The 21,849-nt window shown below is 35.5% G+C and overlaps 1 protein-coding gene and 1 long non-coding RNA gene across 3 annotated transcripts in view; one reads left to right on the top strand and one right to left on the bottom strand.

Moving 5' to 3' along the window:
• Window positions 1–21,849, top strand: part of LOC148942206 (uncharacterized) — a 69,956-nt gene that overhangs the window by 20,046 nt on the left and 28,061 nt on the right. The window contains exons 3-6 of the mRNA XM_089103379.1: window positions 5,356–5,500; window positions 14,486–14,684; window positions 17,097–17,238; window positions 17,691–17,909. Coding sequence (XP_088959505.1) covers window positions 5,356–5,500; window positions 14,486–14,684; window positions 17,097–17,238; window positions 17,691–17,909 — 705 coding nt within the window. The remainder of the gene's footprint in view (window positions 1–5,355; window positions 5,501–14,485; window positions 14,685–17,096; window positions 17,239–17,690; window positions 17,910–21,849) is intronic.
• Window positions 1–21,849, bottom strand: part of LOC148942207 (uncharacterized) — a 61,519-nt gene that overhangs the window by 17,728 nt on the left and 21,942 nt on the right. The window contains exon 3 of one of the 2 annotated variants that reach the window (XR_016143174.1): window positions 18,597–18,736. The exons of the other annotated variant lie outside the window; for it this stretch is intronic. This is a non-coding gene — a long non-coding RNA (uncharacterized LOC148942207). Of the gene's footprint in view, window positions 1–18,596; window positions 18,737–21,849 lie in introns of those variants that run through there. 2 annotated transcript variants of the gene reach the window in all.

Raw genomic sequence — 21,849 nt, 5'->3', positions numbered from 1 at the left:
CCGGACAATGTCAACCCCGCCTGAAAATTTCCCCTGGAATATATGCACATCTTAAATTTAGTCGGCAAAGACAAAGTAAGACAAATAGAAAGAATTTTGTAAAGGAATTCTCCCAGTGTAATATTTTTCCTGGAAAAATCCCCCTAGAAAATTTTCCCTCTGAAAGAAAAGATGTCCATATACTTCCCAATAACAAATACTATACGTAAACAATTGGTAATTTTTTTAACTTACACCCCATTCTCCAGGGCCTGTGGGGAGTCATGTTATCTCCAAAAGCGTAGTTGTTAGACCTTTCAACTATGCCAAACAAAAATGGCTATCTCGAAATCTGTATCAAATAACTTTGTGGGGGGGGAGGGGCATGGGAAGAGGGCTATCAGACCTCCAATCTTTTTGGCTACCTAAAAAAGGCATTAGAACTTCCGATTTCCGATGAAATGAGCCCCTTTCGCCTGGGAAAAACCAATAAATGAAGAAACAAAAAATAAGTCAACACGCATCCGTAATCTTTCTTGTGGTAAAAAAAGCAAAATTCCACATTTTTGTATATAGGAGCTTGAAACCTCTACAGTAGGATTCTCTGATATGCTAAATCTGATGGCGTGATTTTCATTAAGATCACTTGATGTCTTGGGGGATGTTTCTCCCCTTTTTCAAAATTGGGTAAATTTTCTCATAAATTTTGCGGGGTAACATTAGACTTGATGAATTTTATATATTTTGAATGAACTTCAAAATTAGATTCTTTAGATCTATCGGTACATTTGCGCTTAATGGTACACAGTGCTATAGACTGTCGAAAGAATGCAGTGATGGAGACCCGTAAAGCGGGTAATTGCTATCTAAATTGATCGAAGGGCGCGGTTTCTCATTGAATTTACAGTATTTAAATTGTTGTTTTTCGGGGTTTAGGGGTGGGGGGGGGGGTTAAGGTACCTAGGTTAGGTTACGTATTTAATATATGCTATGCGTTATCCCAATCCCCCTAATGGGCAAATATATAGCCCAAATTTGTTTCTAAACTATTATATATTCGTCCTATGTTATTTTTTTTTATTAGCATTAACCAGACTTGACTTCTTTCGTGTGTATCATTAAGCGCAACAGTACCGATCCATCTATTAATAGCAAGACTGATTTTCTTAGATTTTCGGTTACTATTGAGCCGCATCACTCCTTACATACAAGTTGTTTCCACGAACAATTTGTTACAGTTCGTGAAAGTCTTTCAATTTATCTCTGACTTTGAACTTAAGTGCCTTAGCGTGATTAAATAAAAAAAAAAAAGTTTTCTTAACTAAAAGTAAGGAACGACGTTAAAACTTAAAAAAAACAGAAATTATTCCGCCTCGCTCTTTACGCTAGAGTTTTTTATTGTTTAAAAAAAATAAGAGTTGTGAGAAAGTCAAACTTTAGCGTAAAGAGCGAGGCGTTGAGGAGGGGACAGCCCCTTTTATATATGGAATAATTTCTGTTCGTTTTAAGTTTTAACGTCGTTCCTTACTTTCAGTTGAGAAAACTTTTTTTTTTATTTGATTTTTGAACGTTTTTGAATTAATGCAGGTTTTGATTTTGGCTCACCGTACATTAATAATTAAAACAAAATTTTCATATTAATTTTACTTTTATCTGATTACATGGCTTTCTCGAAACTTGTTTAATTTTATTTACGAACGTTTTTATTAGTAATAAATATACGTAACTTACGAATTAACTTACGTAACGAACTTCTATATTCATATATTTTTAATACGTATATTGGGGGGCTCGCCTCCTAGTCAGTACCTCGCTCTTTAAGCTAAAGTTTGAATTTTGTTCCAATTCTTTAAAAATTACAACTTAATCACAAAGGCCGTTATTTATAATAAATAGCTCTTATGAAAGTACTAAAAAATCGTTGGCTTAAAGAGCGAGGTATTGATCCAATCATGCACGGGGTCAATGACTGGGTGTATGATTGGGTGAACCCAGTCATATACGTAATATTTTCTGTTCGTTTTAAGTTTTGATGTTACTCCTTATTTTCAGTTGGAAAACTTGTTTTTTTAAATTTAATTTCTGATCTTTTTTTAAATAATGCTGGGAAATCCGGCGCCCCCTTCATAGCAATGTCCCATCCCCCATGAAAACTCCGTTCATGGAAAGATTTTCCCAAATAACCCCCGACCCATACACCTCCCTACTACCAGAAAAAATCCCCCCCTGAAAACGTCTGTATACTTCCAAATAACCAATACTATATGTTAACATTGTGTAAAGTTCATAACTTTCAGCCCTGCCCTCGGGGACTTGGGGGGAATTAAGTCATCCTAAAGGACACAGTTTATCATATTTTCAACCATGCTGAACAAAATGGATATCTCAAAATTTTGATCAGGTGACTTTGGGAAAAAAATGAGCGTGGGAGGGGGCCTAGTTGCCCTTCATTTTTTTGGTCAGTTAAAAAGGGCACTAGAACTTTTAATTTCCGTTCCAATGAGTCCTCCCTCGATATTCTAGGACCAATGGGTCGATACGATGATCCCTGGAAAAAAATAAAATAAAATAAAAAAATAAACACGCATCCGTGATCTTTTTTCTGGCGAAAAATGCAAAATTCCGCATTTTTGTAGATAGGAGCTTGAAACCTCTACAGTAGGGTTTTCTAATACGCTGAATATGATGGTGTGATTTTCATTAAGGTTCTATAACTCTTAGGGGGTCTTTCCCCCTTTTTTCGAAAATCAGCCAAGTTTTCTCAAGCGCGTAAATTTTGATGGGTAGGACGAAACTTGATGAAAGGTATATATTTGAATTCAGCATTGAAATCTGATTTTTTTATGTATCTATTGGTGTCAAAAACCCGTTTCCTAGAGTTTCGGTTACCAATGAGCCGGGTCGCTCCTTACTTACAGTTCGTTACCACGAACTGTTTGAAACGTCTTTTGAATAGAATTACGGACTCGTCAATGCTCTCAATTATTTCTAATTCAGAATTTGAAGGTTCAAACAACATCTAATACTGCTTGGAACTTTCAATTCAATCTCCAATTCAGTTCATGGGAAATTTGGGACGTAAATAGCGTCTCAGCTACGAGTGTCATTTCCTTAGCGAAATTTCTATTTTTTTTTTTTTTTTTTTTTTTATTTATTTTTTTTTGCTTAGCCAACAATCCCTAGAAACTCAGCTGAAAGATGACCAAGACCAAACATGATTGCCAAACAACACTAAACCCTAAAAAAGAACCTAATTGATTTCATATAGAATGAGGGCGGCTCCCTCCCCGCTCTCCTCCCTTGGGGCTGTAGAAACTTCAGAGGATGCTTATTTGATCCGAAATTGAGAGTTACAGTGCCTTTTTTAAGAGTCAGAAGCAATTGGTGACCAACCAGCCCCCATCCTAAAACCTCACCTGATATCCGGCCCACTGTTACCTCTTAAAACAACTAATCAGCATTTTGGGGTAGAAATTTTGTTCAAAATAGCTTTAAACATCAACAAATATGCGTCCAGGGATGACATAGCCCCCCGAGGCCTTGGAATAAGGGCCGTAAATTACGTGAAGTTTTGGTTTTTCTGAGGTAAAAGTAGAATCTGCCATCTGGAGGAAAGTTTTCCTGACTCCTTGGCAACTTTCCAAGACCATTCTTGGGGTAATGAACTCTTACTTGACCCATGTATTAGCGGTGGGACGATTCATCGGTTTTCAAAAAAATATGAAAACGTGAATATATGAATTTCATTGTACAAATCAAAAGTCTAATTGACTATACCAACAGCTATTAACTGCAATCCTGTAACGCTTTCTTAACTGTTGTCTTAATACGCATTATAATTGATTTGTAAAACATTCGTAATTTTAATTAGTGATGAGAAAATATGAAAAATATGAGTTTTAGTGCCTTAACACTCATTAATTCTCATTGGATTAGTCATTTGCCTCCATTTTTTTTCCGATTTGATGATGATTTTGCAGAAGTTGGTACAAAGAAGATGCTAGTTAACCGTATTCACAAAAATGTAATGCAACGTCAATTCTCGATCGTTCCAGCTGTTAATTTGATTTTACATGGAGCGAAGAATTTGATTTGTTATTAAACATTATTCTTTTTTGTTTAATTTAATATTTTTTTTTAGTTTAGTAGGCACAAGATTTGGACTTGTGTATCTTGTAAAACTGTGAAAGTTAGTGCTGACTTCTTTCTAACTCAATCTCTTATGGTAAGCACTGTCTCAATAGAAGACTACTAAAGCCACACACTCAAGGATTTAGCTCAGAAAGTAGAGGACGAATTCGTTAAAACAGAACAAAATTAAGTTTGGCTTATTATTTTTTGTTTTTGAGGCACTTATTCTCGATTAGATCAACGTGTGCTTTTTGCACCATAAAAATTATTTTGACCCTCTTATCTTCAAAGTTGCTTTACGTTTCATAATTTATCTCCGTTTAATCTTATTTAAAAGAGTTCATAGATTACCATACTTAGAACACACTTTAAAGATTAATTCTCTTTCTCCAAAAAATCGCCCAAAAAATGTCAACACAAAAAATTATCTCTTAGAAAGCTCATTCCTCAAAATGCAATGACAGCAATGAATTTTCTGGCAGCAATCCTTTTTAAAGGGCTCTTCAGAGAAGTTTTAATCGCTTGTAATCCCTGCTGTCCCCTCTGTTGAGCTGAGTTAATGAATGATCCAATATTTAAACAGTCAGAGGGAATCTGTCACCTACAACTACATATTTTCGTACTTTTGCCCAAAAGTTCTTTCAAATCTGGGCCTAAAAGTGCAATTTTTTAAGTCCCCCCCCCCGCAATTTTGCCTACTACGAATCTCATGACCATCCTTCATGGGCGTAGGCAGGATTAGGCTGCATATTGCCTAGGGGGAGGGCAGTCGATAGTGTGATGGAGTTTTATCAACTGCTTTTTCCAAACCATCTGCTTTTTCAGCCATGTCTAATGTAAATTTGAAGGTCTAGGGGGGGGGGGCCAGCTGCCCCCTCCCTACGCCCATGCCATCCTTATTAGTTCCTGCAAATGTATGCTGATATTAGGCCCGCAGTACCTCAATAATCCAGTAACATGCTGCTTAAAAGTAGTTCTCTAAAATCCAATCATTGTTTTCTGCATAGCTCAATTGCTTATGGACGAATAGACGACGGCGTGGCAGTATCATTGATAAAACTATGATATTTTAAGAATTTATTTTTTATAATTGCAAACTGATTGTTTTTCCTACAATTCTCAAACGATAATGCTTTGAGCTCTTAAGAATAAAATTGTTGTTTTGTCTCAAATGATGGCTTGTTGTCAATTTTGGTTTTTACAGGAAAACTAAACTCAATTCTAAGTTCAAAACTTGCATTTCAGGAGTTGGCCGTGACCCTGATAATCCAATTACTGGAATCATGGATGCTGCTGAGCCTGGTAGTGGGGGAGCTTATCATACAACTTACTACCCCCTACCTACGTTTTTGACATCAGGAGGCTTTGCATTCGTTGGAAGTATGAATAAGTAGGTTGTAATTACGGTTTTCTGCAAATATGATATTTATTTCTAGATCCAATATAAGTAAGCATCAAGCAATGTTTTTACTAGATGTCTTTTTCGGAAAAGAAAAATCAAGAGGGAAACAATAATTTTTTCCAGCTTGTTAATTTTTACGACTGTGTAATAAGCCATTTTTCAGCTATAACAGTTTTTTTTAAGGCTGATTCACAATGACATTTTGCTACCGAAATATTAACTAGCGCTAATTTAAGCTAGAGTTTTTTTGTAGAATTTTTAGTAGCTCAAAAAATTCAGTAAAAAAATCTGATTGCTCAGTGAAAAAATAAGTGTTGAATAAGCCAAATAAGCTAAAATAATCAAAATATCCGCATTTGTAAAACCTCACTGTAAGCCAATCAGTGGATTGGAGGTTTTTTGGCCTGATGGTATTTCCTTAGTCCTTACACATCCTTGTGTACCACCCAACTTACCAAATAAAAGTAAAGAAGATGAGGGTTAGGTTTGACCGCTGTCGGATAGAAAAATTTCAATGGGATAGTTTAAAGGAAACCTGTTCTAAAAAAATATAGATGCGCTCCTTATAATTTACAATTTTGATTACTGAACTAATTCCAAAATAGAAATAGCCATCATAACTGACTAAATAAGTTTTATTTTCACTCTTTCACGAATAAGCCCGTCTTTGTTGATCAAATTGAACAAAAATTATATGATTTTTGACCAAAAAGGTAGACACTGAAGAAGTTCAAAGAGACCTTTGAAAGGGAATAGGAAAAATCTGTTCAAAGCGGAACTTCGGGGTCTCACTGGGCAAAGCAACCCGATCAAAGGCTAGCCGAAAGAACCGAGCCGAGAAGTCCTGCTGAGCAAGACATTTTTTTTCTAAAAGTAAAAAATTATTTATTCAGAATACAAATCTCTGACCAAAAATGTTAGCTACAACACTGTCATTGGTGGTGTTCAGTCAAACAAGTCTTCTGTTCATTGATACACAACGTGAAACCCTATGTGAAGTAGATAAAAAAAATATCTTAACTCAATTTGCTTTAGAGAACACATTTTTCATCTTTAGTTTTGAGAAACAGAGTTAGCCCAGTACTCGCCTAGATCACTTACTTACTTAGACTTAAGCCTTCCAACGACAGTCAGCGCATAAGGTGTCAATGATTCCTGTCCATGATGACCTTTCCAGCATCTTCGGCCAAAGTTCATTAAGGGCTGTTCTTGAGAGCGCTGCGTCTTTTCTAGGCATCGTCCAAGTTTAGCCTTCTGTCGTCCGCACCGTTGAACTCCCGGAGGAGTCCAACCCTAAGCACCATGAGGCAGACGATTGCCGCCCATTCTAACCTTGTGTCCCCAATATCGCCACCGACTTCTTATGACTTTATCAATAACAGGAGGCTGTTTAGTCTTCTCTCTAATTACCAAGAGTCTCTTCACCTACACTTTGCACATTTTACACGATCTGGGTCCATATTTCGCCAACAGATGATGTTCTCTCCTTGCAAACAAGGCTAGAAAACTTATTGAAGAGAGATATACAATAATTTCGTCAAATATCTTAGTCCCTCAGCTTCTGCACATCAAATGTTTTAACAGTTCTTTTTTACTTCACAGTAGTCTTTAACTTCAGCTTAAAACGGGTGATCACTAGTTAGTGATCAAAGAACGAATCAGCACAGCGAAAGGAACGCACGTCCTCCAAAAATTATCTGTGCCACTTCCTGATCAAAAGGTGGTCAATTTGGTTTCTTGTCAATCCATCAGGGGAAGTCCAAGTATACTTGTGGATTTCCCGGCGGGGAAACAACGATCCACCAACAATTAGGCCAAGGCCAGCACACATATCTATAAATCGCACACCATTATCATTTATGACACCCAAACCATTTGTTCCAATCACTTCAGGTGCATAACTATGGCTATTACCAACTTTGGCACAAAATCACCACACACAACTAAAATACCGTGTTCAGGTACTGAGTTTACTAGACCGTTAAGTTAATAATAAAAAACAGTCTTTCTTGGAATTAATTAAAAAAAATTTTTCCACAAAATAAGTTTTCAAAGAAAAGTAGAACACCATTAAACCAAAAATGAGCAAAAATAAAATCAAATAATCTAGCAAGCGTGAAACTAACACAAATCAGCATCGATAAATAAAGGAAACCCAAAACGAATAGAAATTACAATTGATAACCGAGTCAAACTCAAAACGAGCAAAAACTGAAAACTGAAAAATATAAATGTTTTTACTTTTATAATTTTAATAAATCAAATAATAACAACATTTTGATTACTAAATATCAATATATTTATATTAAACTGACAATACACATTCATTTGTATTTTTTCAGTTAAGTGCAAATTACATTCTGGGCTTGGGAAGGCATGGGGGTTTTGAGCCCAATTTATGTTAATTTCTGATCGTTTTGAGTTTGACTCGGTTATTTATTCAAGTTTCTATTCGTTGGGTTTCATTTATTTATCGATGCTGATTTGTGGTAGTTTCACGCTTGGTAAATTATTTAATTTTATTTTTGCTCATTTTTGGTTTAATGGAGTTCTTTACTTTTCTTCGAAAACCTTATTTTCTGGAAAAATTTTTATTAATTAATTTCTGTTCGTTTTATATCTACATAGTCCTTTCAGGGAAAAAGAAAATAATACTTTAAATCCTTTTTTTTAAGGTTTTATAGTTTGGCCTGTTATTTGTATGCCGGAGAATAATTTTGAGCAATTTTTAACAACATACACCCTTTTAAAAATCTGGACACAAATAGTATTGATTAATTTAGTTTCATACCTCCTCTAGTTGACCTGAAATAGAAAACTTGATACCATTCGCAAAACAAATCTGTTTACTTTCTTTGATAGTTGGAATACACTTACGCTATTTTGATTTGGTTAAATTTTAAGAGCAGAAGTAGCCCCGAAAGTTTGAACATAATACCCTTAGTCGTTCTTGGGGCACTGCTGAGATGCCTTATTGGGAATTAGCATTAAAACAGTGTATTCTTATTTAATCTTAAGGCAACATTTAGTTTTTTAAACATAATGGGCAAATGGGGGGGGGGGTGTGGGAGGGGGACGATTTGCCCTTCAATCTCTTTTGGCTATCAAAAAGGTCATTGGCCCTTTCTATTTGCAATCGAATGAGCCCTTTTCGAAGTTCCTATGACAACTCCTTCGATACGAAGTGCCCTGGTCTAAAAAAAAAAATTAATAATAATAATAATAATACATTGTACCCACATCGCTAATTATTATAAAAATTTCAAACATGCCAATCACTTTCTACTATTAAAAAGGGCACTAGCCCTTTCAATTTCCAATTGAATGACCCTTTTTTGACTTTCTACGACAACGCTTTCTATAAACACCTTATATGCGCCCAGGGCATAAATTACAACCCTTGTCCTGAGGGCTGGGAGGAGGTTGTCATCCTCAAAGATTTAATTTCCAGAACTTTCAACTACGTTAAAAAAACGGCTATCTCAAAATTTTGATTGGATGTGTTTGGGGAAATAATGGGCGTGAGAGGGGGGTTAGTTGCCCTCCAATCACTTCCGACTACTAAAAAGGGCATTAGCCCTTTCAATTTCCAATCGAATGAGGCTTTTGTGAAGTTTCTACGACAACGCTTTCAATAAAAACCTTATATGCCCCAGGGCATTGCTTACAATCCTTGCCCTGAGAGGTATGAGGCAGTTGCCATCCTCAAATACATTATTTCCGAACCTTCTAACTGTGTTGGACAAAATTGTTATTTCAAAATTTTGGTTACCTAGTTTTGGGGAAAAGGCGGGCGAAGGAGGGGGGTTAGTTGTTCTTAAATCACTTTCGATTATTAAAAAGGGCACTTACCATTTCATTTTCCAACCAAATGAGCCATTTTTGAAGTTTCAACGACAACGATTTCGATAAAAACCTTATATGCCACCAGGGCATAACTTGCAACCCTTGCCCTGAGGGCTTTTGGGGGTTGTCATCCTCAAAGACCTAATTTCCAGAACTTTCAACTACGTTGAACAAAATGGCTATCTCAAAATTTTATTGGATGTGTTTGAAGAAAAGGGGGGGCGTGAGAGGGGGGTTAGTTGCCCTCCAATTATTTTTGAGTATTAAGAAGGGCCCTAGCCCTCTGAATTTCCAATCGAATGAGCCTTTTTTGAAGCTTCTACGACAACACTTTCTATAAAAAAAAACATATATGCTCCCAGGGCATAACTTACAACCCTTACCCTGAGGGCTGTGGGGGAGTGTCCTCCTCAAAAACATAATCTCTATCTGGGAGTCAACTACGCTGAACAAAATCGCCATTTCAAAATTTTGATTGGATGTATTTGAGGAAAAGGTGGGCGTGGAAGGGATGTTAGTTGCCTTCCAATCCCTTTTGACTATTGAAAAGGGCACAAGCCACTCCAATTTTCAAACGAATGAGCCTCCGAAGGTTCTACGACAGCTCCTTCGATACGAAGTGCCCTGGTCTAAAGAAAAAAAATAATACACTGTGCCAACATCGTTCTTTACTTAGGCAGCGCGATTGCGCTGCGTATGATTTTCGGCTTCATTTGTCAAAGCATATGCAACAATGATTGACAGCTTAGACTGAGAGCTTGCGAAACGGACTTTCAACATTCTTTAGACTTCTATGCATTCCTACTTCTTTTCTGTGCCAAAAAAGGAAATTTGATAGTCATGAACTACGACCTTTTACCCAGCTCTCCTTCTTTCCTGGTTGTGGACAGGCTGTTACGAAGAACCCAAAAGATAAGAATTTTTGGCTTTCGTCTTTTTAGTTTACTTCAAAAGCCTGTTGGACAGTGATTTGGTTTTAACTCTTCGACTGTGGCACAGAAAAGAGTCCCCTTACGAACCTTCAGAAGAACTAAAGAACGGTCTTTTTTTCTTCATGAAATAAGAAAATTTGTAAGATATAGGCATTGCAGAGTGTCAAATCAATGAAACCCAAGAGTTCCAGTGCCACGATTTCAACCAATTACAATGTCTGACATTTTACTCCTCTCGTCTGGTCCAACAGTTCAATCCTCTCCATATGGTTATAATACTGTTTTACTACTTGTGGAGCTATCATAGTGAAGGTAGACCCAATATAATTATTTCTCCTTGTAGAGACTGCCTCTGTACTATGGTAGATGGAGGCAAAGAGAACTATCTAAGAGTTCATCCATTTATAGGACCAATTCAATCCATATTGGCCGGAGCTGCCTCTGTCTAAAATTCTGTCGGGTGCAAGGTTAGGAAGTGACTTCCTATTTGAGTGAATAGTGCAACACGCCAAAATGCCATCTTTCTTTAGTTGCTGAAGAAGGGGGGTAGACGAAGAAAAGTTATCAAGGACGATAATGTGCTCTTTACCCTAAAGCTTTCACTCATTCGTCGAATGAGCCAGTCGACAAGTCCAAAACCTAACTTGTCCTTGAAAGCTTCTAATTGTCCATGATAAATGTCCAAATTGTGGACATAACTACTCATTCAGGAAAACTAAAGCTTATAGCCCATTCTATCGACTTCATTGGTCTATGTTGCATTAGCACGAAACGTCCTTTGAAGAAAATGACGGACTGGTCAACGCTCAGGTAGTAACAGCAATAGAATTACCATATTGCATTTTTGTCAGTTGAATATCCCCTTCATCAAGTCTTGGAAGTTTCAACTTAATACAATTAGTTGGTGCCATAACGTTGTCAATGTAATTCAGAGTGTAATGCATATATTATGTACACATTATACATACAGTAAGTATACATTGTGTAACCTGTGTATTCTTAGTCTGTTTTAATTTACTTCAACAGCCCCCTCAACATTTCCTGAAATGTTCTTAGCGCTAGTAGTAGTTGTGATAGAAGTAGTAGTTGGAGCAGTAATAGGATTAGTATCAGTGGTAGTAGTATTAGCCGTAGCTTGCAAATATTGTCATTTAATCAATTTTTCTTCCCCTCTAAGTGTTTGGACAATCTACATATCACATGGAGCGTTTTGATTTAGTTCAAGTCTTTCCTCATTATTCTCTCAAATTCTACTTTCATACCCTTAGCCTTAATAATACTAGTATCATAGTAATAGTGGTAGTGTTAGGGGCTGTAGTTGTGGCAGTAATGTTGCATTAGTAGTAGTAGCAACAGTAGTAGCAGCAGTATTAATAAAGTAATATAGCATGGACATACCGCCTTTTGGTCGGTTGAATGACCCTCTGATGATGCCCTGAAAGTTTCAAGTTCATAGAGTAGGTTGTTCCAAATATATTATTGATACGTCCTTTTGACAATATGTAAGCACATAGTCTGTTTTGGTTTAGTTAAACTTTTCTATAGGTATTTCCTCAAATTTCAAATCATTACTCTTGGCAGCACTCACGACAGAAGCAGTAGTTGTAGTGGTAGTAGCAGTAGTAGTAGCTGCATTAGTAGTTGTATTAGCGTACAAGTATAGCATTTTTGATAAATTGATCATACCCCTTATCATTTCCTAAAAGTTCCAAATTAGTGCACTCAGTTCGAGTTACGCCTTTTTAACAATCCATATGCACGTAACATGTTTTTATTTGGTCCAACATTCCCCTCAATATTCTCTGATAGATTTACCTGAATGCCCTTCGTCTTTTAGACAGTAACAATCAAATATGCCCACTTTTCTCACTAAAAAATACTATATATAAGCAATGGGTGAATTATATAACTTACGACTCTTGCCCTGAGGGCTCTGGGGGTAGGGGCGTAACATCCCTAGAAACATAGTTACTGGACCTTTCAACTATGTTGAACAAAATGGGTCAGCAAAACAACCTGTTTTAGGGAATTGACGGGCGTGGGGGGGGGGGGCTGGTTGCCCTCCAACCACTTTTGAATCTAAAAGGGGGCACTTGAACTTTCAATTTTCAGTCAAATGAGCTCCTTCCAAATTTTCTACAACAACTCCTTCTATAAGAAGTGTCTTGGCCAGAAATAATACATTGAGACCACATCACTTTTTGCTTATCTATTACATACCTTTTTGGTTAGTCCAACATCTCTCACAACAAGCCCTGTAACTTTCAACTTCACACACCAGGTCGTTCTTAAGATATTTCTGGTATGCCCTTTTGAAAACCTGCGTGGAGACGGTGTTTTATGGTTCAGTTCAGTTTCCTCCCACCAATATTCCCTAAAAATTTTACTTCCATACAGTTAGCCACAGTTGTGATAGTAGTCAGAGCAGTAGTAAGAGTACTAACACTACTAGTTGCAAAAATAGTAGTGGCATTAACAGTAACACCGCTAGCAGTAGTAGCAGTAGTAATGTTAACAGGTTTCCTTTTGGTCGGTTGAACATTCCCCTTATAAACCCCTGTATGTTTCAACTTAATACAATTAACAGTTGCTATGATATTGCCGAAATGTCGTTTTAATAACCTGCATATCTATAGTGTGTTTTAATTTAGTTCAACTTCCCCCTCAACACTTTCTGAGATTTTCATCTTAATACTCTGAGCGTGTGATAATTGCATTAGAAATAGTATTTAGAGCAGTTGTATTAGTAGTAGTAGCAGGGTTAATAGTATTAGCCGTAGCGTTGACATGTCCCCCTTATGGTCAGTTGATCTTCCCCTTTAAGCATTCTGTGAAAATTCTAACTTTTCAAAATTCCATATCCTCAAATTTTCACTCAACATCCTTAGCTTTGATGGTACTCACTACAGAAGTTTTCATCTTAATACTCTGAGCGGTAGTAGATGTTGCATTAGAAGTGGCAGTTACAGTAGTTGTATTAGTATTAGTAGCAGAGGTAGTAGTATTAGTAGTAGCGCGTACATGTTAACTTTTGGTCAGCTGATCTTCCCCTCTAAGCATTCCCTGAAAATTTAACTTTTCAAAATACAATTTTTTCAAACTTTCACTCAACATCCTCGGCTTTGATAGTACTCGCTACAGAAGTTGCACTTGTAGTGGTAGCAGTGGTAGCAGTAGTAATAGTAGCAGTAATTGTAGTAGTAGTACGAGTAGTAGTAGTAATTGTAGCAGTAACAGTATTGGTAGTATTAGTAGGGTGCATACAGTGCCTTTTGGTCAATTGATCTGTCCCTTTAAGCATTCCCTGAAAGTTCCAAACTCAATGGTCAAATCAATTCCTGAAATAAGCCCTTTCGACAACCTGCATTCACATGGTATGTCTTGATTTAGTTCAAACTACCCTTTATATTGTCTCTGGGCCCTAGAACTTTCAATTTTCAATTAAATGAGCTAATTTTGAAGTTTTTACGACAACTCATACTGTACGAAGTGTTTTGGGAAAAAAACAACAACAAAATAATGAGTAATACAATATGCCTACATTGCTCTTTATTGAGGGAGTACTATTGTGCGGGCTATGATAAAATTCTAGATTTATTAAGAGAAAGCTTAAGAGGGTTATGAAGTAAAATCTATAGTGTCCATTTTTGAAAAAAACAGATCTTAATTCCTTAGTTTTATCGCCTTGAAATAAAAATATTTATGAAAGATTTATTAAGTTTAATTAATTTAACCAAGAAAAGAGCAAAAATCAATATAAATAGCAAGGCTTTTATTATAAAAATAAAGAGCTAAGATATATCAGTAGTATTGGTTAAAAAAAACTGACTCGTGGTACAGTCATTAATTTGTAGAACTCTAAAAAGTTATTGCTTTACTGAAAACGATCTTAATTAAGGTTTTGAGGAAGTTTAAATTGTACAATATTATTTACTGATGTCAGGGCCAGCGAAAGACTATTGAGAGCCTTTTGAATAATTTTTTTATTTTCTGTAGGGTACTTAGCGAATTTTCGTTAAGCACCCTTTGTGGAAATATTAGGGATTAGTTTATTCAATCCAATATTATAGATATACGTTGAATAAGCTGCAAAGCAATAAAACATTTTTTTAAGTTTTACCTTTGCTTTTGAAGTTCGTCATGAAAACTATGTTCTTTTCATTAATATTTATTGTGTATTTTTCTTCCCTTTCAGATATTCAGAGCTTCAATTCAACACTAGCACTTATAATACAGTTTATAGTCATGGAAATGAAATAGCAGGAACCGTTTTTCAAGAAGATAGTCTGGTTAACCTAGTTAAGAAGATATCAAGCTTATATAGCGTTCCTCCACCTCTGCCAACTTGGACTGATGAAGGTGCCATAATCGCAGTGCAAGGTGGAACTGAAAGGGTAAGAAAGGGCTATTCAAGACATCAATGGGGTAAATTCATAAAATTCAATCTCAGCTTTCGAATAACACCAAGATTATCGTCTTTCGTTTAAACTCGAAGACGGAACATGATAAAAAAAGCGAGAAGATGCAAGGTAGACATAAGCCTTAAAAATTGTAAAATGTTCAGATTAAAATTTGACACTTTAGTTTATGATTGGATGGAATGTAGAGATTCAGTTATCTCTAAATGAGAATGGATTTCTATGTAACGCTACTGTTTTGTTAAACAACTAGTCATAGAAATGAAGTTGCAAGTGATGATTTTCAGAAAAAGAAGACTAGTGGCAGTTAATCTACTAGGAGACTCGGAACTAGATTGATTAAACTAGAAGAAAAAAATTCTTCAGAAGAAAAAAAACGTTATCTTCAAAGGATATTGATTTCTATACGAAATGCTACTCTTTTCTTGAACAAACTAGCCATAGAAATAAGGTTGCAAGTAATAATTTTGAGAAAAAGGAGACTAGTAGCAGTTAATCTACAAGGAGACTCGGAATTCACCATGAAAGTACGGAAGCAGACGTGTTGGTCTTGAAGTGCTTGTAGGCTAAATATCTGATATGCACGTTCCCTTGGCTGCTGCTAATGCGTATTCCTACATTTAGGAATAGAAACACCAAAATTTAGAAGCCGTGGAGCCTTTTTGAGGATCAGTGACATGTATTTGCTGTCTGATTTTTGTTATCTTTTCAATATATCCTATAGGATATTGATATGTTGTCCTATGATAGACACTTATGCACTTTAGCGCTATTTTTGTGGGGAAAATCACGCACTAACTAATTTCCTATGGTTGGTCTGGTCTGGCAATATTTTCCAAGTTTTCCCTTTACGACCAAGAGCATGGCGATAAGTTCAGAAAATAACTAGACAAAGGGCTGAGGTTACCTGACTCTGACGTTGGTTACATAATAACTACGAAAAATCTTACTGTCGCCATCTTTACGCTAAAGAAAAACAAATCCCGTGGTATTGGCGAACCCTGTGGTTTGTTTATTACCCAAGGAAGTGAGAATCCTTTGCGTCATCTCGAACTGTTGTTTCAGATTATTTTTAATACTTTTCTTGTACCTAATATTTTTGCTACTTGTGTTGTTGCTCCTGTGTTAAAAAAGGGGGACCTGGCAGATTGCGCGTCTTACCGTCCTATAACTATTTCACCTGTCCTGTGTAAACTAACAGAAATTCTCGTTATTGATAATATTTCAAGTAAATGTTGTATTCCTGATAACCGGTTTTGTTTTTAAGAAATTATCGGTCGCGAGCACGTCCATTATATTGTAGCTCATATACTCAAAGAAACTGATGAGCTATATGAGTACAATTCTTCTGGACGATCATGACATTGGTAAGGCATTTGACTCCGTAATACATGCTCAGATATCACTTAAACGTGGTATGGACCGGTCAGTTGCTTTACCTTTTCATAATACGTGTAGAAAACATTCTGTCTGAGTTAAAGTACCTTCGAGAAGTGGTCCAATTATTCTGCGTCATTCAGAACCAGTGAGAAGAGGGATCAGATAGAGTACTATTTCTTCTCCAACAATGTATAATAATAGCTTCTTTGAAAGCAAAAAATTGGCAAAAATGAGCAATATTTTCCGCGGAATAGATCTCTCGCCGTTTAATTACACGGATGATATTTTAAACAAGAGCCGATGCCTGTCTCGAAATGAAGAAATTTTTGATATGTTTAGTAAAGCTTATAAGCAAATCGTTCTTGCATTTAATCCTTGGTTGTATTTTTTAGAAGAGTAGCAAGTTTAAGGAATTACCTTGTTAAGTTGGGTGATCATGATTTTACATTGGCAGAATCTGTTGTTTATTTTGAATGACTATTAGGTCAAGTATGGTTTTTACACGTTCCCTAGAGAAAAGTGATTTTGCTGAAAAGGCGAGAAAAGCGTATGTTGTTCTTTCACTAAATTCGAGCCCAGCCACACAATGATTTGGTCATACCAGATTTTTTAGCTATGTCTCCATTTTGAAATATTTTTTCTAAAACTGGTAAAAGACAGATGCTCTCAGATATTTATAAATATTAAAAATTTCTGCTCAATTTACGAACGTGGACAGAAACCACGTCGGTATCACGTCGATTCAGCAGTACCTACCCAATTAAAGCTCTCGTTAAGCATCGGACAGAATTCTTAAAGTCAGTCGAAACAAGTAATCTTTTAAGTTTGATTCGTATTTAAGTATCTGTGTATATGTATATAGTATCTAAGTGTTCGTTCATTCCTTTAGTTTTTTTTGTCTTTTCAGTTTTTATTTGTATCTCTTTTATTTTATTTATTTACTCCATTGTGGTCTTGTACCGTTTTTAGAATCTATATAGTATAATCTAATTTTTTTTTCTATTGTAGATGCTCCAGGTTTTGAGAAACTGTCAAGCAGAAGGTGTTCAAGTCTCTGGCCTTTGGATTCAGGACTGGTCTGGCAAGGTTGAAACCTCGTTTGGTTACAGGGTCTTTTGGAACTGGCAATGGAATGCAACCCTTTATCCAGGTAAAACCTTGCAAATTAAACTTTTTAATAAACTTAATGTGAATTAGCTGGGTAAAACCACTACTAATTTCTTCTTTTTGTTATATTTGTTTAAATTGTTTTGCCATCAATCCGCTTGGTTGTTTCGTAACTTTTGACTTATATTGTTGCTTTTTTGTTAGTTCAGCAATTCCGTTCTACCATTCGCGGGGTTTCATCTTTAACGAAAATCCGCCACAATGGCAGATCCAAGGGGTGACTTCAGGGGCACATCTTCGCCAATGGATAAAATTTGCACAAATTACAAAATGAGGGTGAAACGCACCAATGGAGGAGCGAAGTTTCTCTGATACCCGTCCCAAATACTAATATTGTATCCCCCCCCCCCCCTGCAAGCTTCATTGCTATTTATAAATAAATTTCTAATTTCTGAATTTCAATTATGAAATGGTCTAATAGATTTTATATTTCAGGACTAGATACTGTGGTTCAGGATCTAATAGCTGAAAACGTGAAGGTGAACGTGTACATAAATCCTTATTTGAATATTGAAGGAAACCTATTTCGAGAAGCTGACAGTCGAGGATTCCTTTTACTTGACTCCTCTGGCCAATCCTATGTTCAAGATTTTGGGGGGTTTTTTGCAGGCACTGTAGATCTTTTTTATGAGCCAGCCGTGGAATGGTATATTGGTAAGTTTGAAAAATCATTAAGGCTACCAAGGAGACGGCACATGGTGGTCGGACAATTCAGCTACCCAGAATATGGAAAATTTCACAAAAATTTGTCCTTATAGTCTAAATAAAGGCTAAAAAGAATTAATGGTTCATAGTTAGACGCCAAAAAATCGAAAACTATATTCTATAAAGGTTACACGCTTTTGGAGTAGGCCTAAGTTGGAGCTCTAAAAAGAAATTTTTAAAAGAGATACCCGAGAGAGCCTAGTCCTATCAAAACCATGCTTCACACTTTTTGAATTAGCTTCCTACATATAATCATGGAAAATATACATTAATTTCTATATGTTTAATTTGAATTTAATAAATAGTACTTCTCGGAAAGGTAAATTTACTTTTGAATAAGGAAAATTACACTTCTTTTCAAAAATCTTCTCAGTATAAAAAGAAATTAAATAGTAAATGACAGCAGTAATATAATACTTTGAATTTTTCATGTTCGGCATAACAAACCTCATTTCATTTTTTTAATCGAGGATTAATCATCTCCAAATTCGTAGGTAATTTGCCATATACGTCATAAGAGAGACAGAGAGGGAAAGATTTACTGGAAAAAACATATAAACAAAAAATTGTTGCTACTTCCCCTAAAAAGCAAAGCTTGTCCCTAGGGGAGGTAGAGAAAGCAAAATCTTTATAACAAAAACATCACAATAAATAAATAAATAAATAAATCAAAACTCATATTCAGCAAAAATCAGTTCCTTAATGGGTTGCTTAATAAATTGGGGTCTCCAATAATCTTAATTTCAGTAGTTATACTATTCCATTTCCACGTACCTCTATAAAAAAAAGGAAGAAAAACATGAACGGGCAGAAATACCTCTAGGTACATAGTAATAAATTGTGCAGAGTTTATTGAGATTTCAAAAAATATTTATCCACAAGAGTTAATTCTGTAGCCTAGCTATGGGATAGGAAACTCTGACCATTCCTTAGATTTAAATATTAATATTTCAGATAATAATAAATTAGTTTTTAAAATATATAATAAAACGGAGGATTTTAATTTTAAACGTAATTAATTTTCCATTCCTTGAAAGTAATATACATTCAAATATTACTTATTCAGCTTATTATTCCCAATTATTTAGGTATGCAAAAATATGCAGTAATTACACAGATTTTAAAAATAGATGTAAAAAGCTGAGTGAAAAACTGATCTTAAGAGGTTTTTCTGCCAAAAAAATAGTTGGCAATTAAAAAAATCTAGTTTTATGTATCATAAAATTTTAGGTAAATATACAAAAAATTATAAAGAAATACTTAATGATATTTTAATATAATTTCTCTTTCGCTTTTGTTTTTTAGAATTTTTAATTTCTAGACTGTTTTCTAACAACCTTGAAGAACTTTAAATCTGTAATTGGTTCCGGATACCAATAAAATACTTTTTTTTATAACTCACATCTGGACCAGTCTTCATTTGTTCCAGAATGGTTTTTGCTCAGTGATCTCTGGGACTTTATTAAGGAAAGAATGAGACTCATTTTGTATGTAATTTTGAATAGCTTTACTAGTATGCATGTATTTCACAAGTTTTACCTGACGTAGGGATACCATATAGATCTTATGGTAGAGGCTCCACTGTACCGGGTAAAGAAAGTAAAGCTTCGAAACCCGTTAAGGCAGGTTGTATTTCTTCTGATGAGCCCTAATGGAAGGTTCTACTTGGAAATATGTCACTAGATTTAAGGTGCTTTTGCTTGTAAATGTACAATGACTTACATTTATTAATGACGACTTTGCATGGATTTGGACATTTCTATTTGGTTGATGGTTCGGTTATACGGTTTGGTCCTACGTAGTTGGATAGATGAGTAAGGTCAAAACCTCGTTCAAGTGCACATTTGTCTCAATTGCTGGATTAGGATGACAGTCTTTTTTTTTCTTGCTAAGTAATTACCTCTAAAACATAATAATCTTTACTTGATCTCTTATTTATTTTATTGTTGATTTTCTTAAATTAGGCCTGTCCTTTCGCATCTGAGCCTCTTTGGAAACTGAAACAAAAATCTGTCCACTTTTTCTAGGCTCGTGTATCTCAAAAAAAGCTTTTATTCTATTATTAACTCCAAATTTAATCTTAGAACTTGATCTCTTATTTACTATGATCTCTTGGATCTCTTATTTATTTTATCATTGATTTTCTTAAATTAGGCCTGTCCTTTCGCCTTAAGTGTAACACCTAAATATGATTAAATGTCGTACTTGTGCATTATACCGACCACACTCAAGAATTTAAAATTCCGGCGTTAAATATATTCAATCTCTTTCAATCTCCCTGAATCTCACTCAATATCTCTCAATCTCTCTTAATCTCTCTCTCTCTCTCTCTCTCTCTCTCTCTCTCTCTCTCTCTCTCTCTCTCTCTCTCTCTCTCTCTCTCTCTCTCTCTCTCTCTCTCTCTCTCTCTCTCTCTCTCTCTCTCTCTCTCTCTCTCTCTCTCTCTCTCTCTCTCTCTCTCTCTCTCTCTCTCTCTGTCTCTGTCTCTCTCTCTCTCTCTCTCTCTCTCTTAATCTCTCTCAATCTCAATCATCAAAAATTATTGCTAAACCTCTTTAACTACATTGATTTTTTTAATAACCCTAAGCTGACTTCTTAATATCATTTTACAACATGCCTTACCTTCTTTCGTTCCTACTTTCAATATGGCAACTAAATAAATTTCCTTTCGCCTTATACTTAACACCTAAAACTGTCGCCTTAAACGTAAAACTCAAAAATGTCAAGTAATATCTGAATGTTCCTTTGTTTTGGCAACCATGCACTGCGACATCTAAAATTCTCATGAAACCTTATTAAATGTGATAAATTCTATAAGAAATAATTTATCTCTCACCCTAAAGGAAATAAAACCTTATTAAAATAGAATTTTTATCTCTTCGGAGTCCCGCTATGTTATCGTCATAAAGCCATTGCGTAAATATAGGCTAAAATTCTTAGAAACAATAGGTCCGACGTCATTCCCCACAGTATTCATTATGCTTAGAAACATATACATTAAAATGATACATTAAAATGATATATAGATACATATATAGATATATAGATACATATAGATACATTAAAATGATTAGTACTATGAACGTGAATAACTTTGCTGCGGTTAAGGTAGGAAATGTGGTTAGTTGCTGGTTTCGTATTAAACCAGGAATTAAGTAGGGTTGCGTCCTGTTCCAATTCATATGGATTATTTTGATGGACTTTGTCCTAAGGAGCACAGCAAAGGCAATGGGAGAACACAGAATCAAATAAGGAAGTAAGACTCTCCAAGACTTATATTACGCTAATGATTTAAGCATCCTACATTTAAATGTTAACAAAATGAACGAACTTTTAGAAGTTTCGTGAATTCAAGGTGTAAGAATAGGTTTGGAAATTAATGTCAAGAAGACTAAGTCGCCAAGACGGGGAATAAGTGAAGATGAAGAGATGTCGGTTAATGAGAAGATTTATCAAGCGGACAGCTTCAATTACCCAGGTAGTATTATTAGTAGAGACTGTGAGTGCTGTGCAGATGTGAGAAGTAGAATATCCAAAGCCCAGAGTGTTTTTCACAGTTGAAAAAAGTGTGAAAGAATAGGAATATAAGTCTGTGAACCAAGAATAGAATAGTAGAAGCTACAGTGATGACAATGGAAATTGTGGTGCCCTCAGGCGGCTTGGTGCTGCAGTGAATCATTATTAGTAGTGGCAGTAGTAATCAGTACAAAGGTATGTTTTGGCTGAACTTTCAATGAGAGTTATGAGTAACTTATCCAGAATTCAAATACAGCACGAGTCCACCAGGAAAAACTTCCATAATATAACAATGTAAGACAAACACATGTTATAATTTTGGCTCCGATATTCTCTTACAAAACATATAAATTAAAAATGGACTATGTGTATT

Source organism: Artemia sp. Qi Xiang Cuo, chromosome 17, assembly GCF_049724085.1.
Source record: "Artemia sp. Qi Xiang Cuo chromosome 17, ASM4972408v1, whole genome shotgun sequence".
NCBI classification, from domain to species: Eukaryota; Metazoa; Arthropoda; class Branchiopoda; order Anostraca; family Artemiidae; genus Artemia; species Artemia sp. Qi Xiang Cuo.
This window is presented reverse-complemented; position numbering and strand designations above follow the sequence as displayed.